The sequence below is a fragment of the Phaenicophaeus curvirostris genome, chromosome 1 (genome assembly GCF_032191515.1).
Source record: "Phaenicophaeus curvirostris isolate KB17595 chromosome 1, BPBGC_Pcur_1.0, whole genome shotgun sequence".
NCBI classification, from domain to species: domain Eukaryota; kingdom Metazoa; phylum Chordata; class Aves; order Cuculiformes; family Cuculidae; genus Phaenicophaeus; species Phaenicophaeus curvirostris.
Window position 1 is genome coordinate 21172687 of NC_091392.1, and position 25736 is coordinate 21198422.

General features: G+C 38.0%; 1 protein-coding gene across 2 annotated transcripts in view; it reads right to left on the reverse strand.

Annotated features, from left to right (window-relative positions):
- Positions 1–477: 477 nt before the first annotated feature.
- MAPK11 (mitogen-activated protein kinase 11) overlaps positions 478–25736 on the reverse strand; it is a 31577-nt gene continuing 6318 nt past the window's right edge. The window contains exons 3-13 of one of the 2 annotated variants that reach the window (XM_069850293.1): positions 18535–18664; positions 17974–18032; positions 17232–17343; positions 14816–14845; positions 14637–14684; positions 12141–12255; positions 11948–12019; positions 10251–10330; positions 7114–7192; positions 5692–5865; positions 478–1952 (exon numbers count right to left, since the gene is read on the reverse strand). In XM_069850293.1, the coding sequence (XP_069706394.1) occupies positions 1879–1952; positions 5692–5865; positions 7114–7192; positions 10251–10330; positions 11948–12019; positions 12141–12255; positions 14637–14684; positions 14816–14845; positions 17232–17343; positions 17974–18032; positions 18535–18664 (973 nt within the window). In that variant the 3' untranslated portion in view covers positions 478–1878. The remainder of the gene's footprint in view (positions 1953–5691; positions 5866–7113; positions 7193–10250; positions 10331–11947; positions 12020–12140; positions 12256–14636; positions 14685–14815; positions 14846–17231; positions 17344–17973; positions 18033–18534; positions 18665–25736) is intronic. The other variant, XM_069850302.1, reaches the window with a different exon arrangement.

Genomic DNA, 25736 nt, shown 5'->3' on the forward strand with positions numbered 1-25736 from the left:
CAGAATGGGCTAGAAAGCTCATTATCAGATTTAAGAGAAAAAAAAGCACTAAGCTACTTCTCTCTTAACTGGTAAACAAACAAATGAAAAAATATATTTAAGGCATGACTAAGTGATTCTTTTCATTATGTAGTCAGACGAATAATTTAAGGATTTACAACCTTTTGTTGTTGCATGATCATTGCGGGCCTCATCCAGCTTTGTAGGAAGTCAAATGACCAAACAACACTTCAGAAGATTCGCAAGGAATCCACCCAAGCATTTACTTTCAGATTAATATGCCTTGCAGAAAGTTGGATACAAGTGGCTGTTCCACTGGGTGCAAGTATTGTATAACTGGCCAACATTATCAACAGCAGTCCACCACTTCACTTAGTCCACAAATTAGGAGCACATTTTCTAAACAGAACACTTATTTCTGTTTCTCAAAGAAAACAATATTATATCAAGTGTCTCTGAAAAATCAAAGTTCTTGGACTTCACTTATTTTAATCTGTTTATTTAGAAAAAGCTTTTCTTTTTACATAGAAAAGATACAGAGGAAGGTAAATAAATGCAGTAGAATTCATTATGTCATGTAATAGCTATATGACTGAATCTTAATGACAAAAGTTGTGGAAAACCTAAATATTATAAAAAGCTACCTCCAAAATGAGACTCTGACAGAGTGAGAACAAGACACAAAAATGAACAACATTGAACAACTATGGATCACAGTATGTAGAAAGACACAGTCAGTACGCCACCAGAAACTTCATGCCAAAGGAGATTACTCTTTCAGTATTATGCTGTCAATGGGAAAATCAGATACATTTCTTTAAGAAATCTCACTATCTAGTGTATCTTGCGATTTATTATTTAATATTCCAACTTTTCAGAGTTATAAAGCCTTTAAAATTTTGCTTAAAAAGAAATTCTGATGAGATGGATATTATGTTTTTCCAAAACAAAATTCTTAAATCTTCTGGTTTTGTAGTTCATTCCAATGGCAAGTATTATTTTCCCAAGGATTATGTGAAGGGAAATAAGACAATAAAGGAACATTTAATTCAAAGCTGTGAACTGAACTGAATACTCTTGCACTGCCACCTGTGACAGCTCATGCTGAAGCTTTCAGAGATCTGCTGCAGCGCCTTCAGGGCACCTTCCTATAAACCTGGGCAAATTCAGCAGCTATGGCACGGTTAGGAGCACCATCAGGAAATAAAATCATCTCACAAAGGGGTATTGTGCAGATTAAAAAATACACATAGGGAAAATAATGAGAGCAGACACTTGAATGGCAACAGAAGACAAAGATTTATTTTTACTGACTTTCAACTGGTGTTAAGATTGCTTAAGAGACATCCAGTAAATCTGTAAGACCATCACAGATATGACTACTTACGCATATTTTGTCTATTTCACTACCACACCCTCTCTTCATAAAGGCACTAACTATAAATAATATGAAAATGGACAGATAAAATGCCAGAAAAGAATGGGTTGCTTGTATGGGCTTCTATGTTTATGTTTGTATACATTCATGCTTTAAATGTACAATTTTAAAAATAATTTTAGAAGTCACCTTTATTTTGGCAATACAACTGATAAAATGAAACATGCAGAACACACAGCTTGACAGAACTCAGTGCATAATTTTGTCAGAATGAAGCAGTTCTTTTATCACCCTTTGTGAGTTGGGAATACATTCATATTACAAGGCAAAAAAACCCCACCCAAAACAGACAACATCTGGCTTCTGTAAAATGTTTCTGTTTTTTCACATCTTCTCCAACATCTTTGGATAGGAAAATCTACGTCTGACCACAGGTTAAATTTATGGTTATATTTTTAACAGTCTTCAGAATGCAGCAGGCAAGACAGAGCTGCCTGTATTCATTGTTCTATCTCCAAACTATCCATTTTTAAGTCGGGGGGTTTAAAGCTAATCACTTCTTCATAGGTGAGTTCTGTGGAGAGCAGGTAAGGGAGAGAGAAGAATTAGGTGGTATTCTCTTAAAAAGAAAAATATTCCAGACAAAACAATTCTATGGATGCACGTCACTTGTAGTTTCTATTTGCAGGCTTTTTAGAGTCCAGATCCAAAACCAGACTGAATTCACTAGGAATCCTTCCGTTAACCTCAGATTACAAATAAGACTCGCAAATAATGTTATTGTACAACATGTCTGTCCCCTTCAGCTAATTACTAAAATACACAGGCCCTGAAATGGAAACATCAATTATCCTGTCAGATGAGCTGCCAAAATGACGTAATAAAAGACAAAATGTAATGGAAAATGGAATCTTTAAAAGCAGAACGGGTTTTAAAATGCAACTTTCTACTGTGGAGAATGCTGTTTATCATCTCTCAGTCAATTGCCTTCAGCATAAATCATTTGCAATTCTGTGCTAATGCCTTGGGATCTAGGTTTTGGGGTGGTTTTATGTTTTATTGTAACTAAATTAATTTTAAGGTCCTCTGAAAAAAAAGTTCTTTTGTCTTAGAAGCATGCAATAGTTCTATTTTAATAAAAAAAAAGGCTTAACTAGAAACATGGATTCCGTGCTACTTTACCCTGCTTTAAGAATAGCCTTTTATCTTTTCATGGCAACAGTCATGTCCTGTTTTGTGCCTTGTAGAGTAATGGAATATGATGTCAGTGTCTCCCTCCTATGTATTTTCTAAAGTTAGATCTTGTATATCAAGGACCAAATCCTGTTCATGCATAAATATATGGCTAATAATGCATTACTTTGGGATCTGTTTTCCAAACACAGATGTTTAAATTATAGAATGGTTTGGATTGAAAGGGACCTTAAAGATCATCTAGGTCCAATCACCCTGCACAGGCAGGGACACCTTCTACTAGATCAGGTTGCTCAAAGCTCGCATCCAACCTGGCCTTGAACACCTCCAGGGACGGGGCATCCATGACTTCTCTGGGTAACCTGTTCTAGTGCCTCATCACCTTCACAGTAAAAAATTTCTTCCTAATATAAATATACTCTCTTTCTGCTTAAAATTGTTGTGCCTCATCCTATCACTACACTCCCTGATAAAGAGCCCTTCCCCATCTTTCCTGTAGGCTCCCTTGAAGTACTGGAAGGCTGCTATAAGACCCCCTGGAGCATTCTCCAGGCTAAACATCCCCAACTCTCTCAGCATGTCCTCATATGTGAGGTGCTCCAGCCCTCTGATCACCTTCGTGGCCCTCCTCTGGACTAACTCTAACAGATCCATGTCCTTTGAACTTATGCCTATTAGCTTGCTTCTTAAATAGATCTGTCCAATACTGCTGCTACACATGCAAGTGGACCTTGCAGATCTCTAAAAGGTATGTAAAAATCTTCAGGCTGAATATTCTTACACTCTGGTTGTGTTATGCTATAGCATGGGCTTCAGTGACCAGTGTGCCACCTTCAGTGCAGGATTTCTCTGAAAGAAATTCTGTATACAGAACTCCTGAGGCAGAACAATTTGTTAGGTGACTCTTCCAGCGATAAACTTGTGGTTATTAAGTAGCATCTAGGCACAGGCAGTCAGGTAGGCGCTAGAGCCGTCCTGACTGAACTCAGAGGAAGCTCGTGTCCTCACAAATCGGACACCTGGGACTGTACTAGAAATTATTCCTGCTGGCTGCGCACTGTATGTCTATGAAGCCCCTTACTCAGTTCTCATGCCATCTACTGAGCTGCGAATATAGATGTTAAGCTGAGATAGATGCAACTGGAACAGCTGATACAGAGAGCTAACTCATAGCATTCGACTCTGAATAGCATACTCTTGGCCTCTAAAATTTTAAAATATTTTTAACTGATTATAAACATGTAAGAAAGAAATCTATGAGCTTAGGCTGCAAGCCTCAACAGTATGCAGTGGAGGCCAAGGACACTCTTAGGTGCACAACATGCAAGATAGTGTCGGAAATCTCATTTTACTTTGGCACTCAGTCCCTCTTGGGATCAAATGCCACCGATTTTTAATTTGAACAGAAAAAAAGGGGAAATATGCCATTGCCATCTTGAGAAGCTAGGTCAATATTTCATCAACAATTTTACGCAAATGGTGACCTTTCAAGTCATCTTACTTATAAGTGGCACATGCTGTACTTGAAAATAAAAAGTTTATTTCCCAAGATAAAAGTATGGCCAGGAGAAAGTGCTGCTTTTCTTGTGCCAGCATAGTTTTGAGATCTTTTTTTTTTAACTCCTGTACGAAGAAGGAATTTCACCTGTAGTTCCAGCAAGGACAGGGATGTAGAACAAAAAAAATCTGCAGAATATACTGTCTTTCCTAGAGAATTCACCTCGATTTCCTCATTTCAGTTCAGCAAGTGTTAAGCTAAGACTGGGCCTGAAACAATTTCAACAGAGTTTCATCACAAATAGAAATCAGCTTCATGACTCGGAAATTGTTAAACTTTCCTGTTAAAGACTCAATCAACTGAAAACACGGCAGAAAACAAATCATCTGGTAAGTACAGCAGCAAATTGAATGTGCCTCTTGATAAACAAGATATAGTGGAGGTGTTGTATGCTGCCAGGTTTTGCAGAGGGGTGCCTGTGTAAGGAGTAAGTAGATCACAGTCAACCCTCTTTGTTTGTGTAGATGCAGTAGGTTTCTAGAAAACCCTTCTCAGGGCTTTAGGAGGTTGCTTTATTGCAGAGAGACCCATGACCAGGCTCCTATCTTTCTTTAAGATGTATTTGCTGTAGTCAGCCTGCCAGGCTTCTGTACAATACTCAAGACGAAACGTGGCAGAAATATCAGAAGTCCATGGAAAGCCATGAGGAAGACATGGGAGGTCTGCAATTTTCATCATAAACATACCCACTATGCTAATATATTTTTATTGAACTTTTCTGGAGTAAAAATTATAGAATATATAAACAGATACAGAAGAGTATTTATTTTATAGTATATATTTCATTTTAAGCAAAGGGGAGGGCTTTATTAGTAAACAGAGACAATTCATTTTCTAGTTACTTTCTTGATTTAAAATGTCTAGTAAGGCTCTTTTAGTAAGTCCTCATTAGACACTGATGAAATTGGACTGTACTTTTCAGTGTACTTGCAAACCAATGTTTAGCCACCTTACTTCCGGGATACCGCAGTGCAATATGATCATGATGCAAGCATGGAATTAACGGATTGAAAAAGATTGTTGCAGTATTTCTCAAGAACGCATTTTTGGGGTGTCATTCCAAAGCAAAATCCTGCCTCAAACAGGATCCACAGCATGGTTTATCTATTAATCCCAATTACTTGGCTATCTAAAGGATGATTAACAAAATACACATCTATGTGGAAAATATTAATTTCTGGTTCTGAAGAAAGCTAGAACATAATCCCAAATCGTGTCACTTCCCCTAGGACAGTTATTTCAGCTGAGGATTTGACCTAGAAAACTAAAAGCAAGACAGAATCTGTGGTTACCTGGTAACTAGCATCAGCTTTTAGTTAAGATTAAACCTGCTACAGGGAATCTGCTAGGGACATGATAGAATGGGGGAAGGGAGCAAAATCCAGAGAGGAAACACAACCCTTTTTCCCCCTCCACTCCCATAAACACACATATGGACTTATCTTGTTTCCCTGAGGTTTAAGAGTTCAAATTACTCTGGGTACAAACAGAGGAAAATTGTTATTTAAATAAGGTTGTGTTCTGCTGCATGTATTAACTACTGTGCACAATTCTCTGTTACCTTTCCATTCATCTATAGTTCGCTCCTTATTCTCTATTGACTCATCATACAACTCAGCCTCAGGTTCGTCATCTGGATCGTGATACTGTACAAAGTACGGATGTGCAAGTGCTTCTGAGGCAGTAATTCTTTTATCGCTGTCTAATATAAGCATCTTCTCAAGGAGATCTACAGCTAAGGGAAAAAGATACATTCATTTCAAAGCCAGAAGAGACCATCTAGAAATAAAAGACAAGGCAAATGTTTACACACAATCTATTCTTACTCAGTTTAAACAGTTAACAGTACAGGCAAATTCACAAAATTTAGGCAATATAACAAATAAGTTTCATTATGAAAATATCTCTGTGTCTTAAAAGTTAAATATCCTGTGTTGTGCATCATGTACTTAACTTGGTCCTGATCAGTGCAAACTTTAGTAACTTCAAATTGTGACTGTGAGATTACACTTCTAATTAGCTGCGCCAAAGAAATCATCAGATGAAAACCCCAAAGCATGAAGGACACAACATAAAGAAAATATGCTTGAAGTCAACTATTGCAGAATATTAGAAACTAGAGAGATCTGTGAGGCTGAAATTGGTTTTACATGGAAAGTTTATCATAACTATATAAAATATTATATACAAATAATTTTTAGTGCTGTCTTATAAGCTCTGTCATTAATTTACTTTATGATATTAATATGTAGCATGCTGTCATGTACCTCATGCAAATAAATCCTATTTTTTAAGTGTTCACAGCTACTTGTATTTGTAAAAATAAAATTGTCTTTTAATACACAGAAATAATTTAAAACATTCTGAACACATAATGCTTCCTTATATACAGTGTTTAAATGTGCACTCGATGGAACTGACCAAGCCCAGTAGTAAGATTACTTCAGTGACTCGAACATCTCCTTTGCCATTTCACAAGAAATTGTTCACAGAAACATCTCTTTTTGCGCAGGCAGAACCCATTGGTTACACAGAAAAACAATTGTGCAGGATTAGAGCAAAGGTCAGTTTAGTACAGTATCCTGTGCCCAACAATGGCTAATGCATTCCTAAGAGATAAGACTCAAAAGGGTCATTCAGACAGCCTTTAACTCTTGTGCTTGCCAGCAATTTACAGCTCATGGCCTTCTTGAGCAAGAAATGATGTCTCTAGTGTAGACCTCCTGACATTTTTATTTATTCCTGCTATATATAGCTGGCTTTTGCCTTCCATTCACAGACCTCTTTCCTTTTGGAGGTTCCCATAATCTCCAACAAAAACAAAACACACAGGCTTCGTGAATGGAAAACAGTCTCAGAATGAAAGATTAAGCAATGATCTTTTCACTGGTCTGACTGCTGTTACATGGGCTCATATAGCAAAGGAAGGCTTGAGTTCCTATGTTAGTGAAAGACTTAAACTGTATCAGTCTGACTTTCTTACCTAATGGATTGGCACCACGAAATACTGCTTTCAAATCCTGTTGAGGCATATGCGGAAGAGATTCAATGTACTTTCTTGCCTAGAAATAAATATACATGCCGCATGTAGAATGGTTACATTTTGCCCAACAGTAACACTATCAACTCTAAAAAATTAGATATTATATTTGTTATGTTTCTTATACATGGGGAACCTTCTTTACATAAAACCATAATACATGACTTTGTTTTAACCTGTCACTCCTGTGTATGGCACATTAAGCAAGAGAGTTTTAAACAGGTGTATTTTCCTCTAAGGGTTATACCTTAGCACTTACGTTTCATATACACTAAGTGGTTCACTGCAGTATATCCCCAGGTAACGTTCAACCAGAAATTGCAACTTAAATCATCTTTCAGTTCCCTTCGGCAAAGTGATATAATCCAGTATGCATTATTCCCTCTCCTCTCTCCTCTGTTGAACAGTAGCTTCACTAAAAGTAAAAAAAATCCTGATAATCCCAGGGTGCAGATCTTCAGATGTTTACAGTTTGCCTCATCACTGTGGCCATGAAAGGCTCATTCAAACTCAGCTAGGAAAAACCTATCCACATGTTGGACCCACAAATGCCAGCACGGAATCTGACATCGCATGAGCTATGAATTTCTGGGCTGTGGTAGATACGTAAATGTTAGCAAGGGAAGAGGTTGAATGCTGGTCCTAAAGGGTGGGGACAGAACAGAGAATTCTTAAGTAGAACACTTAAAGAAGAGGCAAATGTCTGTCTCCAAATCTGTTTAAAACCCAGCTGTTCTTTGAAAAAACAGTAATTATTTTAAAACAAGTTAGCAATCCTGCTCACTTAGCAATCCTGTTAGGAGGCGACTATCTGCAGGAAGCTAACTAACCATCCTTGGCCTACTGAAGACAGCAAAGGAAATAAAGTTGTTCACGTGGAGCAGCTTCATGGCTTCACATGATACTTAGGATTGAGAGCTGCGGAACTATCTTCAGGACTGACAGTGCATCATGAAGGGACTACAAAATATTCTGACGTATCATCTGCACAATCCTGTGAGCACACCTGGGAAACAGATCCTGTTCCTTACACATTTCTCTCTGCCTTCATCTTAACTTCTACAGCTACGATAAATTGGTATAAAGATATTTTTAAATCACAACATAGCAGTCTCTTTTCAAACTGTATTCTAATTTAATGAGGCAGATCAATTTATTTTTTCTGTATTTTATATGACATCAACATATTCTAGCGTAACTCTAGACTACCATTAGTGATACATTTTAGAGTCTTCCTAGAAGAAGCAAACCTTCATGCATTATGTTCCCATGGTGGCTGACAGCAAGGCTTTCTAAGAGTGTGATTTCTTTTTTTAGCAGCTGTAGCCAGTCATGGCTATGTGGACAACGTTTAGAGACTAGTAAAACACAGGCTTCACTCCACTTATTTTATGCCCTTGAAGTTCATAGCAAACACCTGCTAAAACGTCAGGTGTGCAGCACCTATCAGAGTTAAGTCTTCCAGGGCATTAGTTTATACATTAAATAAATAAATAAATAATTGTCCAGGACTACAAGCTGCATTAAGGAATATCTAAGCAATAAGGCCAAGCTACAAGGTAAAGAAGAACTAGAACAAAGGAATGGAATGGACTCTCCCTTGCAAGAGGCAAGTACCTCCAAGCAAGGCGTGTATCTCCTTTGACATAGCTCCTCTAACCAGGCAGCAGCCGCCCAGAGGTGACCTGGCAGCACTCCCATTCATTGACTCGGTTTTTGTGTTTTCTCTGTATGCTCTATAGGTATCATTAACCCAAGTAAAACAGTTTTGGGAGTCCCATAGCTCTGAAAAATACGAAATTAAAGACAAAAGCAGATGTCAGCTCCAGCAAATATTTAAGTGCTTCATCTAATAAAAAATCTTGCAAAAACTTTTTGAGACTACTTGTGGGCAAACCACACATTGGTATACACTACTCCGAACATGTTACAGCAAAAGCTGTAGGATCTTAACAATGCACAAAGGCTATACAAAGATCAACAAGGCTGTATATGGACCTATGCTTGGGACAGTACAGTCCAACAATTTTATGGGTGATCCAGTACCTGGCACAAGCACAGATGCTCTGCCTCCCCCTTCCCAGAGGGAGGGTACCCACAAACTCTGGGGCTCTGAATTGGCCTGCACTGATGAGGTTTTCTTATGCTTGCACTTTGCAGAAATAGTGTTGCTCTGGCTCTCCTATGGTTCCTGCTTACTTAACCCAGTGGTGTATCCATTAATAAGTTGAAAGAAAACCCATCAATATCACACAAGCTGAGAAACACCCATTACTATTAGACTGAGGTGTATACAGGAAAGATTTAAGAAAAGAGCTTCAGCTCTGGAGGTATCTGTGTGCTGTTTATCTGAATTTTTATACTGTGCCTAACCTTTGCCTTTATCAATCAATACCACATCTCATTCCTCATTCCTCAGCTCGATATCCATGGTTACTGCTAAAAGCAAATCCTTTAGGTGTGGCTTTAGCAGAGAAACAAAATGGAAATTGTTCATTTCCTAGACTAGTACCTTAAAGAAGTCATATGAAGAGTTAAAAATCACACAGTTGATTACAGGTATTATCTTGAAAGTGGACCACACCCAAGCATTCTGAGATGAATAAATATGAATTTCAAATTAGGGATACAAATAAGAGCACTCATACAGAATATGATTCTAATATCTCTGTTTACATCCCTTACAACAATGGGAAGCATAAAAATTAAAGAAGCATCAGGTGTAATAACAACAACATAATGCTCTGAGCTAAGCATCAGTTTGAGGCTTTTCTTTATTTTAAGTATAGCAGTAAAATAAAAATTCTAAAAAAAAAATCATCGGTACAAGTGGCAAAACTCCTTTCAAAAACTGAGTGTATGAGAACAAGTATCAAAATTAACTCAGTTGACAGTCAAGGCATTTGGATATCTCCAAAGAGTATTTTTTTAATCATGCTATTCTAGCAGCAAAAAAGAGAGATCACTTTGAAGTGTTCGCCCATTTCCAAATCAGAGTATCTGTGCACAGAATACCACTGACATACGATGCCAATTAGAATGACAGGAAGTCAGTTAACTTAATGAAGCTGCGATCTTACATGCTCTGATGATATCTTCTTCAGAAGTTCAGAACTGGGTGTACCCACAACTTCCATTATTCTCTTTAGTTGATCGATATCTGTATTATTTCAGGGAAATAAACAGCACATGGTCCTTCTGGGTTTAAACAATTAATGAGCTTTCACGCAGGCAGTGAAGATGTTTAAAGCTATTCAGCAAGACAATTCCATTGTAGTCCATGAAAGGATACCAAAACATACCTGATTAAACCTACTCCTGAAGTATCAAATTCTCTGTTGTACTATGTGAATCTCTGTCAGGTGTGCCTGTACATGAGAAAGGTGCATGCAAAATATTGCTTCTGTGTTCTAGTTCTCCATTTAAAATATTCTTAAATCTGCTACCAAAACTAAGCTTATGGATCAGTGATCTGAAGAATTCCAGAAGTCTAGTACAATACAGCACATAGGGCTAAATTACTGATCTGAGGGCTGTTTAAGTGGAAAATTCTCATTGGTAGATTTAAAAACCTGTTTTATATCACTCTCAAGATTAAAAACTTTTAAATGTACATTTTTTTTCTGTCATATTTGACCTGTAAAGTGTATTACATTTCCTCTACAGACTCAAAGTTATTTTATATCTTTACTTAAGTTCATGTCATTACATAATTGTAGACAATATTTTTTAACAGTAAAATTTAATTTATTTCTTGAAAATGAGATGCAATGATTTTTCCAAATACCACATATCACATAACCAAAAAGCCTGAAGCAGAGTCATCGTCCAGATGATGAACATCTGGACAATGCTTGTGGTTACAGTAGGGCCTAATGATGCTGACCACAGTGGAAAGGTCAGTGGGGAGACTTGATCTCTCAGCTCTCTTACTAGTTTTTCAGGCAATTGTAATGTCATGTTGTTTTGCAGCTGGCAGTGGCTTCGCTTTAGAAGTGTCTGCTTGTTGAGGGGTTTCAGAGCAGCGAGAAATGTCAATAGTTAGTATGGAAGAACGTGCCTTTGTTTTTCATATTAAAAGCTTTCCTCCTCCGGTGCAGTCGCTTCCTCCTTCCGCATTATCTGTTCTTCTAAAGTTTTCTGTTATTATTTTACTGCTCCCCTCAGCAATGGCTATTTTTTTGCGTCTTGCCAGTGCAGGAAATGCCAATGGAAATCCCTGATGCTCCAGCTGGGACCACAACAAAGCGCTGAAGAGAAGGTTTTCTTGTTTCTGTGGCATTTCTGGAACTGCTGTTTTTTTTTATAGCAGGACACTATGTATCTATTAATTCACTTATTATTTAAAAGTCAATTTATTTGCAGTTTGGGAACTTGCAGCCTAAAAGCATTTCTATTTTTAAAAATTGTATTAGCCAATCAAAAAATATTGCCTTTACACAGCTCCAGTTTTAACATATGTTATTTCCGTAAGATACACACATGGAAGAAATCTGCTCTGTTTGAACTAGGTTATTATTTAAATACACATATACAACAAAGAATAAATATAACTTATTGTTTAGGAACATCTGTTACTGGTTTTTTTTTTTCCTACCAGTGGGTCTTATATTCAGCTGTCGTATACACTAAATTGAAAGATTAGCAAAAATTGTTTACTGTTTTAGAAGCTTGTTATCTCAAAAACATTTCCATAGGGATGCTGAACTCATTAGAAAAAAGGGAAGAATTAGAGGGTATGCTTATAGCTGTATTTGATATTTTATGTTAAGGATACAATCATTTCCTGGAAATAGGGCCTTCCCTTTCAATAGCTCTGCCATGATGCATCCAACCGACCAGATGTCAACTGCCAAAAAACACAGAGAGCAACATGTATGATGAATCAGAGACCTTTAAGCAGACTTGTCTCTGGGTTTAAAACTATCACTATATCGAGCTCTTGAAAAACACAAGTCTTCACCTCTTACCTGTTTGATTGTAGTGCATCCAGTTTAACATAATTTCTGGAGCTCTGTACCATCTTGTTGCAACATATCCAGTCATTTCATCATCTGTTTGACGAGCTAAACCAAAGTCTAAAATCTATAGAATAAGAAAGAATTAATGAAAATCACTTTTGTTACACTGATTTTCTCTGTGACTCATTTAAATAACTTATTCCCCGTTAGTTTCTCCAGCAGTCCAAGTCCCTCACCACTGGTGAAATAAAACAGCAACTTTGTGCAGATGAGCTCATCTGCCCTCCCTGCTGCATCCCACAGGTCTGCTTCCACTGTGATGAACTTTACATTTTGCCTCAATTTCAATTTTCTGCTAACATTAATTTGCTAAAAATAAGCACTATTGCTATAAAAAAAATGAAACACTGTCAACCGGCAGCATTTGTGTAAAATGCCAACAGCAAGTGCTGCTGGTTGTTTAAACACTTAAAAGACCACACATGCTGATGACTAACCTGGAGAAATCCTGTTGTTTCCCTCTCCTGTCTATCTAAGCATTTACTCCTATCATGCATCATTCCAATGCTACTAGGAAAGAAACATATATCCTGCATAACAAGATACAATTAAATCACATACCATCTGTTTTCAGTAGAACTCCTCCACCAAAACAACAAAGGAGCTCTGTGTAGGTACACATACTGCTCATAGGCTCTATGGCAAAATGTTCCACTCCATGTGCTCTCCCCTGCTAAGTTTATGTTGACAGGAAGCTGTTTCAACTAAATGTTTCTTGCTCGTTTCTTTTTTCTTTCTATTTTTCTGTTAGTATATATTCCACTATGGAGCAAAAAGGTGTCCCTAACTCTAAAAGCCCGTTATGGAATGGTACCATCTGAACCTCAGCGCTGTTCGTTAGGTTCGGCATTTGAGCTGGCTAGTATCCCTTCAAATAGAAAAGTGAATTAAGATCAGTGGCAACCTCCCATGATGAGATCCAGGATTATTTATTAAGCTGGTGGCTAATCCTTTTCATTGGGAGTGAGAAAATTTTAAGAGTATCACTCAAAATTCCTCAGTTATAATCCAATTTAAAGATACATAAAGCCTGAACAAAAATATTAAGGTATAAATAAAATATTAATATTTTTACTTCTAATATACTTTAAAAGCATTATTTTTTTTTAAATAAGCACAAGTAAAAGGATGAGGCAAACGAGACATGAATAACGGCTTGAAACTTGAACACTGATGCTCTTATTTTTTTAAGTGTTTTGGCAACAAATTTTTTTTTTAATAGCTGATCCCACCTATCAAATGTGTACTCACACACATTTCCCTTCTTTTTGCCTCTTTTTCCTTTTCATTTGGACCTGTAAATACCCACTAGTTTGTTTTATTAGAAAGTTATTTTTTTTTATCAGAGCAAGTAAAGCTATATATATATAAACAAAGCAAAGAGCAGTGTAGCAAATGCTAGGCAGGAAATTGTACAGATACCATAATAATAGAAAAAAAAGATTAGAAGTCTCCTTTGCTTACAGAACAAAAATACAGCACACATCAGACCGAGATGACCCATAAAATTTCACAGATGCTGAACATACATGCATGAAGACATTAAAGGGATAATAACAAAACTTGCTGAGCATCTGCAAGTGTCACTAAACCAAACAGGAACTACAGTTTCTCACCACAGATCTGGATTAGTGCGAGAAGCTAACCGCACTGTTCTTACTCACTATTGTCATTTTTTGCTGACCTTGTAGTACTTGGAATCTTTTCTTAAATCCCTCTCAGCTGGAATAAAGTGATTACATCAGAGTCTCAGTCACAAGGAGAAAGATGTTTCTGGCTGTCATGGAAAAATGCTAAACTTCTCATTCTTAGGCTTAAAGGCTTAGAAAGCTAGAAGACATCTTTTCCTTCTCCAGAGTCTCATGCTTGTTATGTAATACTTCAGCACACAGATACACAAAGATAGGTATTTATATAGACATGTATGTCAAAATAGCATTTGAGAAGTCTGGATGACAGGGTTCTTTTTGGTTAGGGTTTCGTGTTGGGGTTGGGTTTTTTTTACTGCCTCTAACTGGTAACCTGACTGGTAATACTGGTATCTTTTTTCATATTATTTAATTTAGTTTGTGCATTCTATAGATGTAAAAATGAAAGTTATTACAAGGCTTCATCTAAGCACAGCAGATGCAGATATATTTCAGAGGACAAACTTTCAAGATATACTCAGTAAAGTACTGACTCATGGGCCAAATTATCAGCCTGTGTACCATCTGCAAGGAACTAGGGATGAACAGTTTGCAAAGATACTTGCGTCCGTACTAAGTTAACATTTGGAAGAAACCACACATTCATGGAAATGGGTTTTCTATGCCAGGGGAGCAACAGTATCAAACAGTTGAAATTAATGGAATTGGAAATAAAAATGGTAGCTAAAGTTTTCTTAGAAAACTGCCATCTTGAGAGCTTTTACAGTGTTCTTCATTACAACAGCATGATACCTACCCTCAATTCACAGTCTTCATTTACAGCTAGGTTACTGGGCTTCAGGTCCTGTTGCAGAACAGAGAGAGTTAGTGAAGTACGATTTTAACCTTTTAAAGTGTAACTATGTTGTAGTAACACATTTGATGCACAGAGGGACACACTCCATTCATTTTTATTATTGCAATGAGTGAACTCACCCGGTGGATGATTCCGGCTGAGTGAATATACTGTGAAACAAAAAAAAAAGAAAAAAATAAGGTAAGATTTGAAGTTAAGGCTGAAGGAAGATATAAGTCACTCGTCTTATCTTTTTGCTTCTGAGATTGATTGTTTTATCTACACAAAAGTCTTACGTCACCCTAAGTTTTCATATCAAACAAAGGTATGACGAACTTCAAAACCTCCTTGTTTTGTCTTATCCAGAGCAGGATATTTCAAGAACAGTAAACATGGAGACTAGATTCAACCATAAAATATATCACGTGCAGTGATTCTTTTGCTGAAAATATCTCACGAATTTGGAATTTGTTCCAGTCTTATCTGGATGTCTGTGTTGAACAGCTAGTGGCTCAGTGAAGTCCTAGTGGCCTAGGGAGCAGTATGGCTGATTCCTCGATGACGAAAGTCATCTTCCCATACTGTGGATGCTGAATGGAGGTGAGAGATACTCTCACCCTGGGACAGGTTAGTGAACCAAAACGCCCACCTAAGCCACAGCATTGCTTCAGGTCCACTTTCAAAGCAGAGACACACCAAAGTACTTCAGTGGCTATGTAGTGTATCTGCTACTTCACAAAAAACATTTAAATTCAAAGACTGAGAAAAGCTTACTCTGAAACTGCCTATTGTTCACTTGTTGGGATTAACAGTCAGTTTATCTATGACCTTACTGACCAGGACCAGCAAGACCTTGAAAACCTTGTCTTCTATTCTCTAGAGGTGAATTCTCCTTCTTTTTCAGGAGCAGAGATCAGATGAAAAACCTGTATATCAGCTGGGAAAACCCAAAGAAAACAGACCTTATGCACTCTTTATCAGAAGGGCAGAGCCACCCCTTAGCACTCCTCACAACAGCTGCCAGCAGCTGAATAAATAGGAAACCAAACCACCACTTGAGAAAGAAGGAGCTGTGTTGCTGCTCTGCGGAGACAATGGCAACGGCTCCTCTAGGTGCCACCGAGCAGCCCTCTACCAGCCAGCTCAGGAGCCTGCCAAACTATGCCACTCCGTGCTAAGGCTTCATTTGTGCAGGCAGCTTCTGCAGGGAGCAAAGCCTGTGCTCTTGACTGCTGAATACACACAATGACTCCAGCATAGATGTAAGGGAGGAGTTCCGCACAAATGTTCTGTGACTAATAAGACAGGAGAATTTCAGTTCCAGAAGAGATGAGCCACCCCTCCCCTTCAAAACAGAGCCAGAAATGCACCTGAGTGCCTTTCTGAAATTAAAATTCACTTTAGAGCACAACTCTTACTATTATTTAGTTCTGACACAACATAGGCTTATATTCGAAACCACAAGCTGGATAATTAACTGTGGAATTCATCTTCCTAATTAAGCTATTAACTTAAGTAAATGAGACAAAGCAATTAAGGGCTCGGTTCTGCAATTTTTATTCACTAAAATCTGCACTTAAACTGACAGAACCCACACGCGTGAATAAGAATTACTGTCTCAGGCACCAGGTGACTTGCTGAAAACCATGTAATAAGTGTATTTCAGAGCCAATATTTACCATGGCTTGCTTTCAAACATACAGTTATTTTCCATGTCTAAAATATCAATTACTGTTAATTTAGCTACTACACCAGCTGACCTCTCTCTTTTTGTTATGCTTCTACCCGGGAAAATCAACACTGGCCTGAAGAAATACGTATCACCTAGTACTAGGAAACATTTTCTACATCTTCTTCTGTTTACAGATTCTTAAATGTTTCATGTCATCAAAATGACACATATTTTAATTCTTTTGGACAAAAATTTTGCTGCAATTTCATTGCCAATTGCCTGTGTTATCGAATTATATAAATTTTAACTGATACAATTAAAGGAAACAGAGTAAATCCTAGGTGACTGTGTGCAATACTGTACATTGCTAGGATAAACTACTTCCAGACGTCTCCCAGAGGACCCAACTAACTTGGTTAGCTCTTCACCCAGGTGACGCTCTCTACAAAAATCGGGGCTGTAGCTTTTCAAACTGGCTTATGTTTCTCAAAGCATAAATGTGACTTGCCATATCGTTTCTTTATCAATTTCACACTTCAGATAATTTTTCACTGCCCAAAACACACACCGTGCACTACAGAACATGTTCACTTTAGAGATCATATAGCAAGAGATTCTCCTTCAATAAAAACTTTAAATAGACATTGATCTGAAGTTAATGTTCAAGCAGAGTATTTGCCTATACTGCAAATGTAAATGTTTGCAAGTCTGTCTGGGGATTCATTTTTGGTTAGAAAAAATGATCAGATAATTTCTAAAATGTTTGCTGCCTGTGCACTCCTTAAGACATAAATAAAAGCCTTCATGTGCCATCACTGCAATGAACCATTTGTTACTATATCATTTTGGTTGTTGACTCTAAAATCCTTGCATTCAGCCAGTACCTTAAGACCTCTAAGTAACTGGTAGATGAGAAACTGTATATGGTCATCTGTTAACTTCTGACACTTCACAATATTATTCAGGTCAGCACCCATTAAATTTGTCACCAGATATCTGTGAAAACAAAACACAGAAGAAAACAAAGAAATATACCTCATTTAGGATTGGCAGGCAGTAAATCCTTCTAAAAACAGCACATCTAAAGAGTAACTACACACTCCCACATAGGTTCCTTTTCCATTTGCTACTAACACACAGTTGTTCGTTTCCAATCAGCTCCTTACGCGCTCTATGAATGGAATCACAGCTATGAGATTTAACATCACGAAAAAGAAAAAAATCTTTATGATATATTCAAAGCTTTAATTCATTTTCTCCATGCACAGCAGTTGACTGAGAGGAGAATGCATTGTTTACTGTGATGAACAGGAGGTCTCATTCAACACTGAAGTGGGAGCCTGAGGCACCAAAATTACACCACCTGCAAGGCTCCCAGAATATCTGATGATGGAGGTTAACACTGGGTTGGTTGAAATAGGAGTGTTTTGTGTAACTTTCCTCCCTGCTCCCAGTGGGAGTTTTAGTTTTTGCAGATTTTGCAGAAACATTGATTATTTAAAAAAATAAAAAAAAGCGTTGGGACAAAAGTATGCACCTGTCATTTCCAGTTATTATTTATATAATTGTGCCCCAGCATCAACATGGTGTACTAACTACTCAGAAAGATTTTAAAATTTTACTTACACTTCATTAAAATTTTCTATTGATGTCGCAGGTGTAAAAACATCTAGCAATCCTATAACCTGAAAGATGACATAATTGATATTTTATTTTTAGAAATCTGTAAAGCAACATATAATTAGTATTGACAGTGCTTAGCATTCTTGGCATGAAACTTACAAATACATGACATATCGTCCTCCTAAAAAATTAGTACAGCTAGCACAGTAGGTGGTCTGTACAGGTATAACCTCAGAGATCTCCATGACAAATAGAAATTTCTAATTACAAAAGTAACTACATGATTTTAGATAATCAGAAATAAAGGCAGGAAATACACTGTCTCACTACAGAAAAGCCGACACAAGGCTTATATGCTTGTAATAATTAAGCTGATGCACCATTTCATTGGTTATCTTGTTCCTTCTTTGGTCATCACTATAGATAAGATAACTAGGTCCAAGTATTTTGGGTAGCCAGAAAGTTGCATATACTTGTTGAAAAAGATTGTACCTAACTGAAATTAAGCCTATATTGCAAACTTTGTCATAAAAATCTGAAAAAACTCACTTACTCTGCACTTACATTCTCATGCTTCATGTGCTTAAGCAACCTAAGCTCTCGGTAGGTCCTCCTCGCATGAATGAGTGATTGAAAAGGTCTTGAAAGCTTTTTTACTGCCACCTTCTGTCTTGTTTTGGTATCATAAGCTGAGCTAGAAGAGGAAAAGAAAAAAAGACCATATTGAAGGCACGTTCTACTTCAAAGCTCTCAGCTGTTTTACTGGAGAAACTAGTACTTTGTTGGGTGCTCTTCCTCCTTCCTGTGCCCTGTTTCACCATCTGCTCAAGGACTGCAACTATGGGAGCTAGTCAGCAGTAACTGAGTTTACAAAGACAGCTCCCTTGTTTTCCATCTAGCAAGTAACTAACGCTTATGATAACATTCAGGACTCATTGCCAGGTAACCCTTCCCCATATGGCAGGAAAAGTAACGGGAATTATCTTCCCTTGTGCAGCTCCAGCCTCCAGGACAATGGTGAGGCTCATAGGGAATGTGGGGATTCAAACTCTGGGTCTTACTGAACAAACTGGAGTCTGTACTAATTAGAGGAATGCTGCCATTGTGTCTAGCAATATTAATTACCTATGTGACCATCAGCTTGCTAGAGGATAACACCACAAACTGGTATCAAATTAGGATGTTGACACAGCCAAGGCCATACTGTTTCCTTGGGAAATGCCCGTAACAATTGAACAATGGGTACAAGTCTTACACTTCAGCCCACAAATCCTGCTGACGCACAGCATGTGCTTAACTCCATATGGATGGATATGCCCCACTTAAGAGGACACTAAATACATGCATCACCATTTGTCCAAAAGGGAGACCTGCTGGTTTTTGTTCATTAGGAAGACACGGCAAGCATAAAAAGCCACAAATAAATGCTTGCTGTTACACAACACAAGAATAAAATGATCCCTGCATCTATTGCTTCATGATGCCACACAGTACAATTGTTTGCTAACTTCTTTTAATTTTTTAAATTGATACATTTATCCATTAACTTAAAATTGTGTTCAATTAAAATACCTTGGAATTCTCTGTCTAAAGTACGGTTAGCACTACTTATGCTTGAACACTATCTCTGCTTCTGTGAGCATCAGCAAGCCAAGAACCTTCACACATGTTTATCTTACAGAACTTTTAGGGAGTTACAAATACAAAAATTAGATAACATGAAAAATGCACAGAGTAGGATGCCAATAGTCACACCAAATGTTATCAGCTCCTTACAGAGAGTGTTTTAGACCCTCCTGCAAATTACAGTAGGAGACACCTGCTAGAGGCAAAAAACCCATTGATCATGCCTGGAATCATGCCCAAACTCATACACTAAACATATAATCAGCTTCAGGAAGGTGGACTCCTACACATATCTGGTGCTCTGATAAAGTCACGAAGAGCCAAGCGAAGAGCAAAGCCACTTTATTTCCAGACAGCTGGAGGACAAGGTGGTGTTTATTATGACAAGCAACAAAGGATACAAGCATCAAATGGGCAGGAAGAACACAGCAGCATCCAAAAGGTGATCATGATTCAGATTCCTAGAATTCACCCAATGTCTGTGAAGCCATTGCAGGGCACAATCCAGCAATGTTTTTATTTGATAAAAACAGAGTAAGAGGAAATAGACTTCATCAATCAGTTTCTTGCAGGCATCATGGAAGGAGTGAGTTACTCATGAGATAAATGAAATAGATAATAGCATTACTTAGCTAGTTCCTTGCAATCATCATAGAAGTGGATCTTCAGGGAAGTTTTAAAGGTGTAGAGGGTTGTGGCTTTGCTGAGCACCTCAGGAAGGGCATTCCCTGAGTAGAAGAAAGCACAGGAAGAAGGAGAAGACCAGTATCATTCTGGGGAGTGGGTGGAAGAGATAGGACAAAGACGCTTGTTCTGACAGCAGGGCAGGGAAACAGTTATTCAGGACATAAGGTCACTGTGTTACTCAAATATGTGGAGCAGCTCAAGGAATGCACAGTGTGAGGAGGATAGAGATATCTTAAATGCCACATGAAGGGCCACAGGGAAAACATGCACAAGTAAATCTGAAAAACTAAAAAGGAAGCCAATGCTTAGCTGTTAATGTAACAAAGATTAGACAGAGTTGTCCTGTGTGCAATCCTGGCCAACAAAGCCACTGGAGAACAGAGCCAAGTCTCAAAAATATACACTCTCCATGTCCTTTCCAACTTTTTTCCAGTGAAAAAGGAAACATTTATCTAGATAAATAAATAACACTGCCCAGACCAGCAGTCTGTTTTTAGCATCTCAGCTCTTCTGGTAATTCACAAGCCTTCCCACTCATGCTTGTACCTGTTTGTGAAATACTGTGCACATTATACAAGGCTAAGAGGAAATAGGTTTTAAATCCTGTTATCATGATAAACATCCCTCTCCTCCCAATTCTAAGGTCAAATGTGCATTTCAGTGCTTTAAAAACTGCTGATCTTTAAGATGGATTGCTTTTTACGCTGCATATGACTCAAGGCTGCTAAGCTTTCAGATGGTATAAAGCACTATTATTTTACCTTTAGTAATTCTTATGACAGCAGCTTTTTAGACCCAGGATGGAAGCACAGTCGGGGAAAAGGGAAAAAAAATAAAAGAAAACAAATGGCAAGTTCTGGGACCTCCAATGGGAAAATCATGAATTGAAGCTGCACAGGCCAGGGACTGACTTGGTTTAAATGACTTCCTGCACAGTCAAGTAACTGTACCAAATGATAATGAGAGCGAATGCCTTCAGAGTTTTTCCTTGCATGGTTTACCATCATCATAATTCAAGTTATTAACAGTGAAGCATTCAAAAATACAGATCTGAATACAGATTTTTTGAACTCTCATTTGTCAGATTCAGGGATGATTTGTACCCGTGATCTCTGCTACTGCCTTTGTGATCCCATTTTGCAAGCGTCAGGCCACTGCCTGCATTCCTCCCTGTGAACACTTACGCCTCAGACATGGTCTCCCCCTCTTGCTATTATATCCTCATAGCTACAATCTGGGTTGTCACTGAATCATAGAATAACCAGGTTGGAAGAGACCCACTGGATCATCGAGTCCAACCATTCCTATCAAACACTAAACCATGCCCCTTAGCACCTCGTCCACCCGTGCCTTAAACACCTCCAGGGAAGGTGACTCAATCACCTCCCTGGGCAGCCTGTTCCAGTGTCCCCTTAATCCTTCATGTCCCCCAAGTAAACACTTAAGTGGCAGGATGACCTTCTTCCCTTTCTGCATGATCTCCCCAACAGTATTAATGATTTTCAGAACAGTCACTGGACACAACCTCTATAGAAGCAGTTGTGGCTTGGTACCTGCAAACCCTTCCTTGGGGTCCTGTGACCAGCCCCTGAGTAAAATGATTCATAACAGCTCACATCCCAAAACCCACAACATGCTGTTAAACAGTTATATTGATGCATAAGAAAAGGGTTATGCGCTCCCACCTTCCCTTACCCTGCTCAACACTCAACTCTCACCCTTCCCACCTCTGCATCTAGACTGGAGAAGACTTCTCTCCCAGTCTCTCGGTGTTTGCATTGCCCCACAAACACATGTCAGCACTTCTTCTTTTGAAAGGTTATTTTCTATTGCTCTATGCTTTGGAGCATGGCCTTCAGCTTTAGTGAACCACTTGTGCTTATACCTGGTTTATACTAACTTAGACCTGGAAATAAATCATCCTTCTAATGGTTCATCTAGTTTCCTGTTTTTCTTTGAAGCTACACGTTCTGAAGTGTCTTACATCTGATTATTACGTTATCTCATTTACCAAGACAGAATAGTACAATGGAGATGAGCTTTGATGACTGTATAGGGATATCATCTCCTATCTCTAATCTGTTCTTTACTGTTAACATTTAATTTGAGGTAGGCAGTGAAAATAAGTGACTTTTTAACTGCATATTGTCCGTATTTCTTACAATACTATAGAGCAATATGCTCATGTCACTTGATAGTAAATGGGAACACCACTTTAGACAATTTCTACCATAATTTAAAAAGAAACACAATTCTTACTATTTTTTATTTTACAAGAAACAACTTTGTAGCAATTTTGACAATAGCTTTTTCAGATATGATCATTCTTGACCCAGACCCTTTGCAGTTACGACATATTTTTTGCTGTCTGTCCTTTCCAAGATCAAGGATAAAAAGCCATTATTATGTTTAGAGTGACGGCATCATTTTCACACAGATTAGAGACTTTTGCTTAGTGTGATTTTCAATCAGTGCTTAAATTAGACCTACCTTTTCAGTGCTGTCAACTCCTATATTTAATAATTCTATTAAAGTTTCACTAGATGAAATACAAGCCTCTATTTATATGCTCATCTTCCAGTTCTTAAGCTTTCAGAGAAAAGTTTGAATATAGGAAGCTAATACAGTCCAAAAGCTCAGTAGGCAAAACCCACAGGATTTTAACAGCTTCATGCTAACTCCAGAACTGTTGATGGGGGATGGATTTTTAGTAGCTGATGTTTATAAACATAGCTGTATATGCAGTGATTTCCCTAGTATTCACAGACACTTTATGCTGTGTGGTTGCAGAGCAGCAATAATGGACAGACAGGCCACTCATACGTGCAGCCTGCTCAGACTCTTTAGGGCTTTTGGGATTAGGACCACAGTATTCAGCTATGGCTACTTAGCCTTCAGGATCAAATTTGCTTCAGCAGCTGGAGGGCTGCTTGCAGGAGCCCAATCTAACAAACCACGCATGGAGCCAACTCATATCTTATTTAGTAAATGCCAGTATCCAATGCAGGAAGGACTGGGATCAACTGGTCCCCTTGGACTACAGCCAGCCCTTGACCTTCCTAAAGCTGTGGGGTCAGAGAGGGCTTCTTGATTTGGCAAGTACTACACAAAAATGCCTAGAAAAAGTTCAGCTGGAGTGCAGTGTTTTGTCTATCAAGTTCTCTTCTTTCCCAGAGCCAGGTCAGGTCTAGCTGATGCAAAACGAAGGCTTGACCCAAGCTGGTTGTACATGGTGCCAGACTTGCGCCTGCAGTGAACTCCTCATTTACTGTCGGTTACCCATGTCAGCTGACATTACATCCCTATCACCTCAGATAACCACAAGGTTTTGGTTGTCTGCAAAGTGAGATTTTGTGCTTGTGGAAGCATTGTATCTGCACAAATAATTACATATACTTAATTCTAAATTATTCATTTGGGGTTAAGTGCAAAAATTGAGAAAACTTTTCAAAAGTTTTTTGCTTTTAATTTATTTTTATATTATTTTAATTTATTTACTGTCCCAGCTTGCAAGGCTGTAATCCTAAATCACCACAGGTTTGACAATTGGTTGGACACACTATACCACAGCTGGACAGAATGCTGTACACAAGCAGATCCTTAAATTTGGTCCATGTGACACTGACACTGGGTCTGGGTTTTCCCCATGTTTCCCTAGGCTTCTATTTTTATTTCATTCACTGCAGCACAACACAAGTTTTTCCTTCACAGGGTCACACTCCTGCAGAACACGTGAAGATTTCCCATTATGTATAAGTGGTAAGAGAAAAAAAACAAAGAAAAAATGTAATTCATGCTTAAAACACAGATTCACATGGGTAGAAACTTTACTGTAACATCCAGAAAACAAAAAAGAAAGTAAACAGGATTTCTGCCATGCATTTAGAACAGCCATAACTTTGAGCTCTTATCTACAGACTTCAGCATCCTTTCATGTACCCACTTACTCCTTCTGCTACAGGAGACATGAATTTCCTTCCAGACAGATGACCCTTTAACTTCTAAGATCCAGAATTCCTGACAGAAACAAGTAACAGCAGCAGAAGGTTGTATGTGAGGAAGTATTGAGGGGAAGGAGTAGAAGAGGAGTCAACACACAGAGAATCTAATCACTGAGGTAGGCAGCCCTTACTGCACTGCGCATCAGTCCTGGGACATTTTCTAGCGCCCAATAATATAAACCTATTTCCTCACAACTGCAGTGAATGACAACCCTTTTTACATTTCTCATATATGTTATGTAAGTGAATGAAAGTCATTACATGAATGACATGGATTTTTCTTTGCAAGGTTTAGTCTGAGGCTCCTCCAGGATCTTGCTCTTCTTCTTTAAAATATAATATTTTTTTTTTAATAAACAGAGCTACTTTTTATTGAGTAACAGAATAGTCTTGAAAAAAGCACACACAGCATCTGTCCAATAGCAGAAAATGGTCCATAATAGCTATTGGCAGTGTGACAAGAGAACAACAAAAAAAGGCCACCCACCATAAGTTTAAATTAAGCAGCAAAGTAAACCCTAGAAACAGCTACTTTGTTTCTTCTTTATATATGTTTTGTTACTTTATGCAAGTTCAAGTTGTTGATTTCCACCCTCTACCAGCTAGAGTTAAGATAAAGAGTGTGTTTGTTTACTAAACAACACAAATCACAACCTGCATCAGAATGAAACCATGAAGAAAAATTAGACGGTAGCAAGACCAAAGGCAGGATGAGTAGTGGGCAGCTCTGAAACAACATGTTAATCTCCTCATTAGAGGAAGAAAAAAACTTGCTTGATGATGACAGGTTATTGTATTGTAAAATTACATCCCATCAGTTTGATATTACTCCAACACAACATGCTGAGCACTGGCATCAATTGTTTTAGCTTTAGCACAATCACTGTCAATTATCTCAGATTAATTTACCACTAAATCTAAATATAAAAGCACAAAATATCTCTCACATATACAACATAATTGTTCCATAACCAACACAAAACATGTACATACTTTTAAGCAGACACTGAAAAATACTAAAAAATAATTGCTATCCATATGTTTATGTGAATACCTCACCAGTCCTCTTTTGATGTAACAACATGATCACAAAAATGCTGCATCAGCCTCTGAATCCACAAGTTATTTTTTATTTTCTGATCTGTCTTTTATGTCTCCACAGTGAATTAAATATTCAAATAATTTTACAGAGGACCAGTCACGCTTTTCTAGGTGAAGTTGTAAACAGTGCAGCTTCTATCAGTTGGAGCAATGCATTTAAAATGATGATTGTAAGAAAAACATACAGAAGGTTGGGGGTATAAGCTGTCAGCTTCCTCAGCAAGTGCAACCAACTCATGGATACTAAGAGAGTCATGTATTTTAGATGACCTAAGCCCACTGTCAGCATGTAATCAAGAAACTCTGTCAGCTGTCACTAAACCAGTACACTGCTAATAACAAATGCATTCT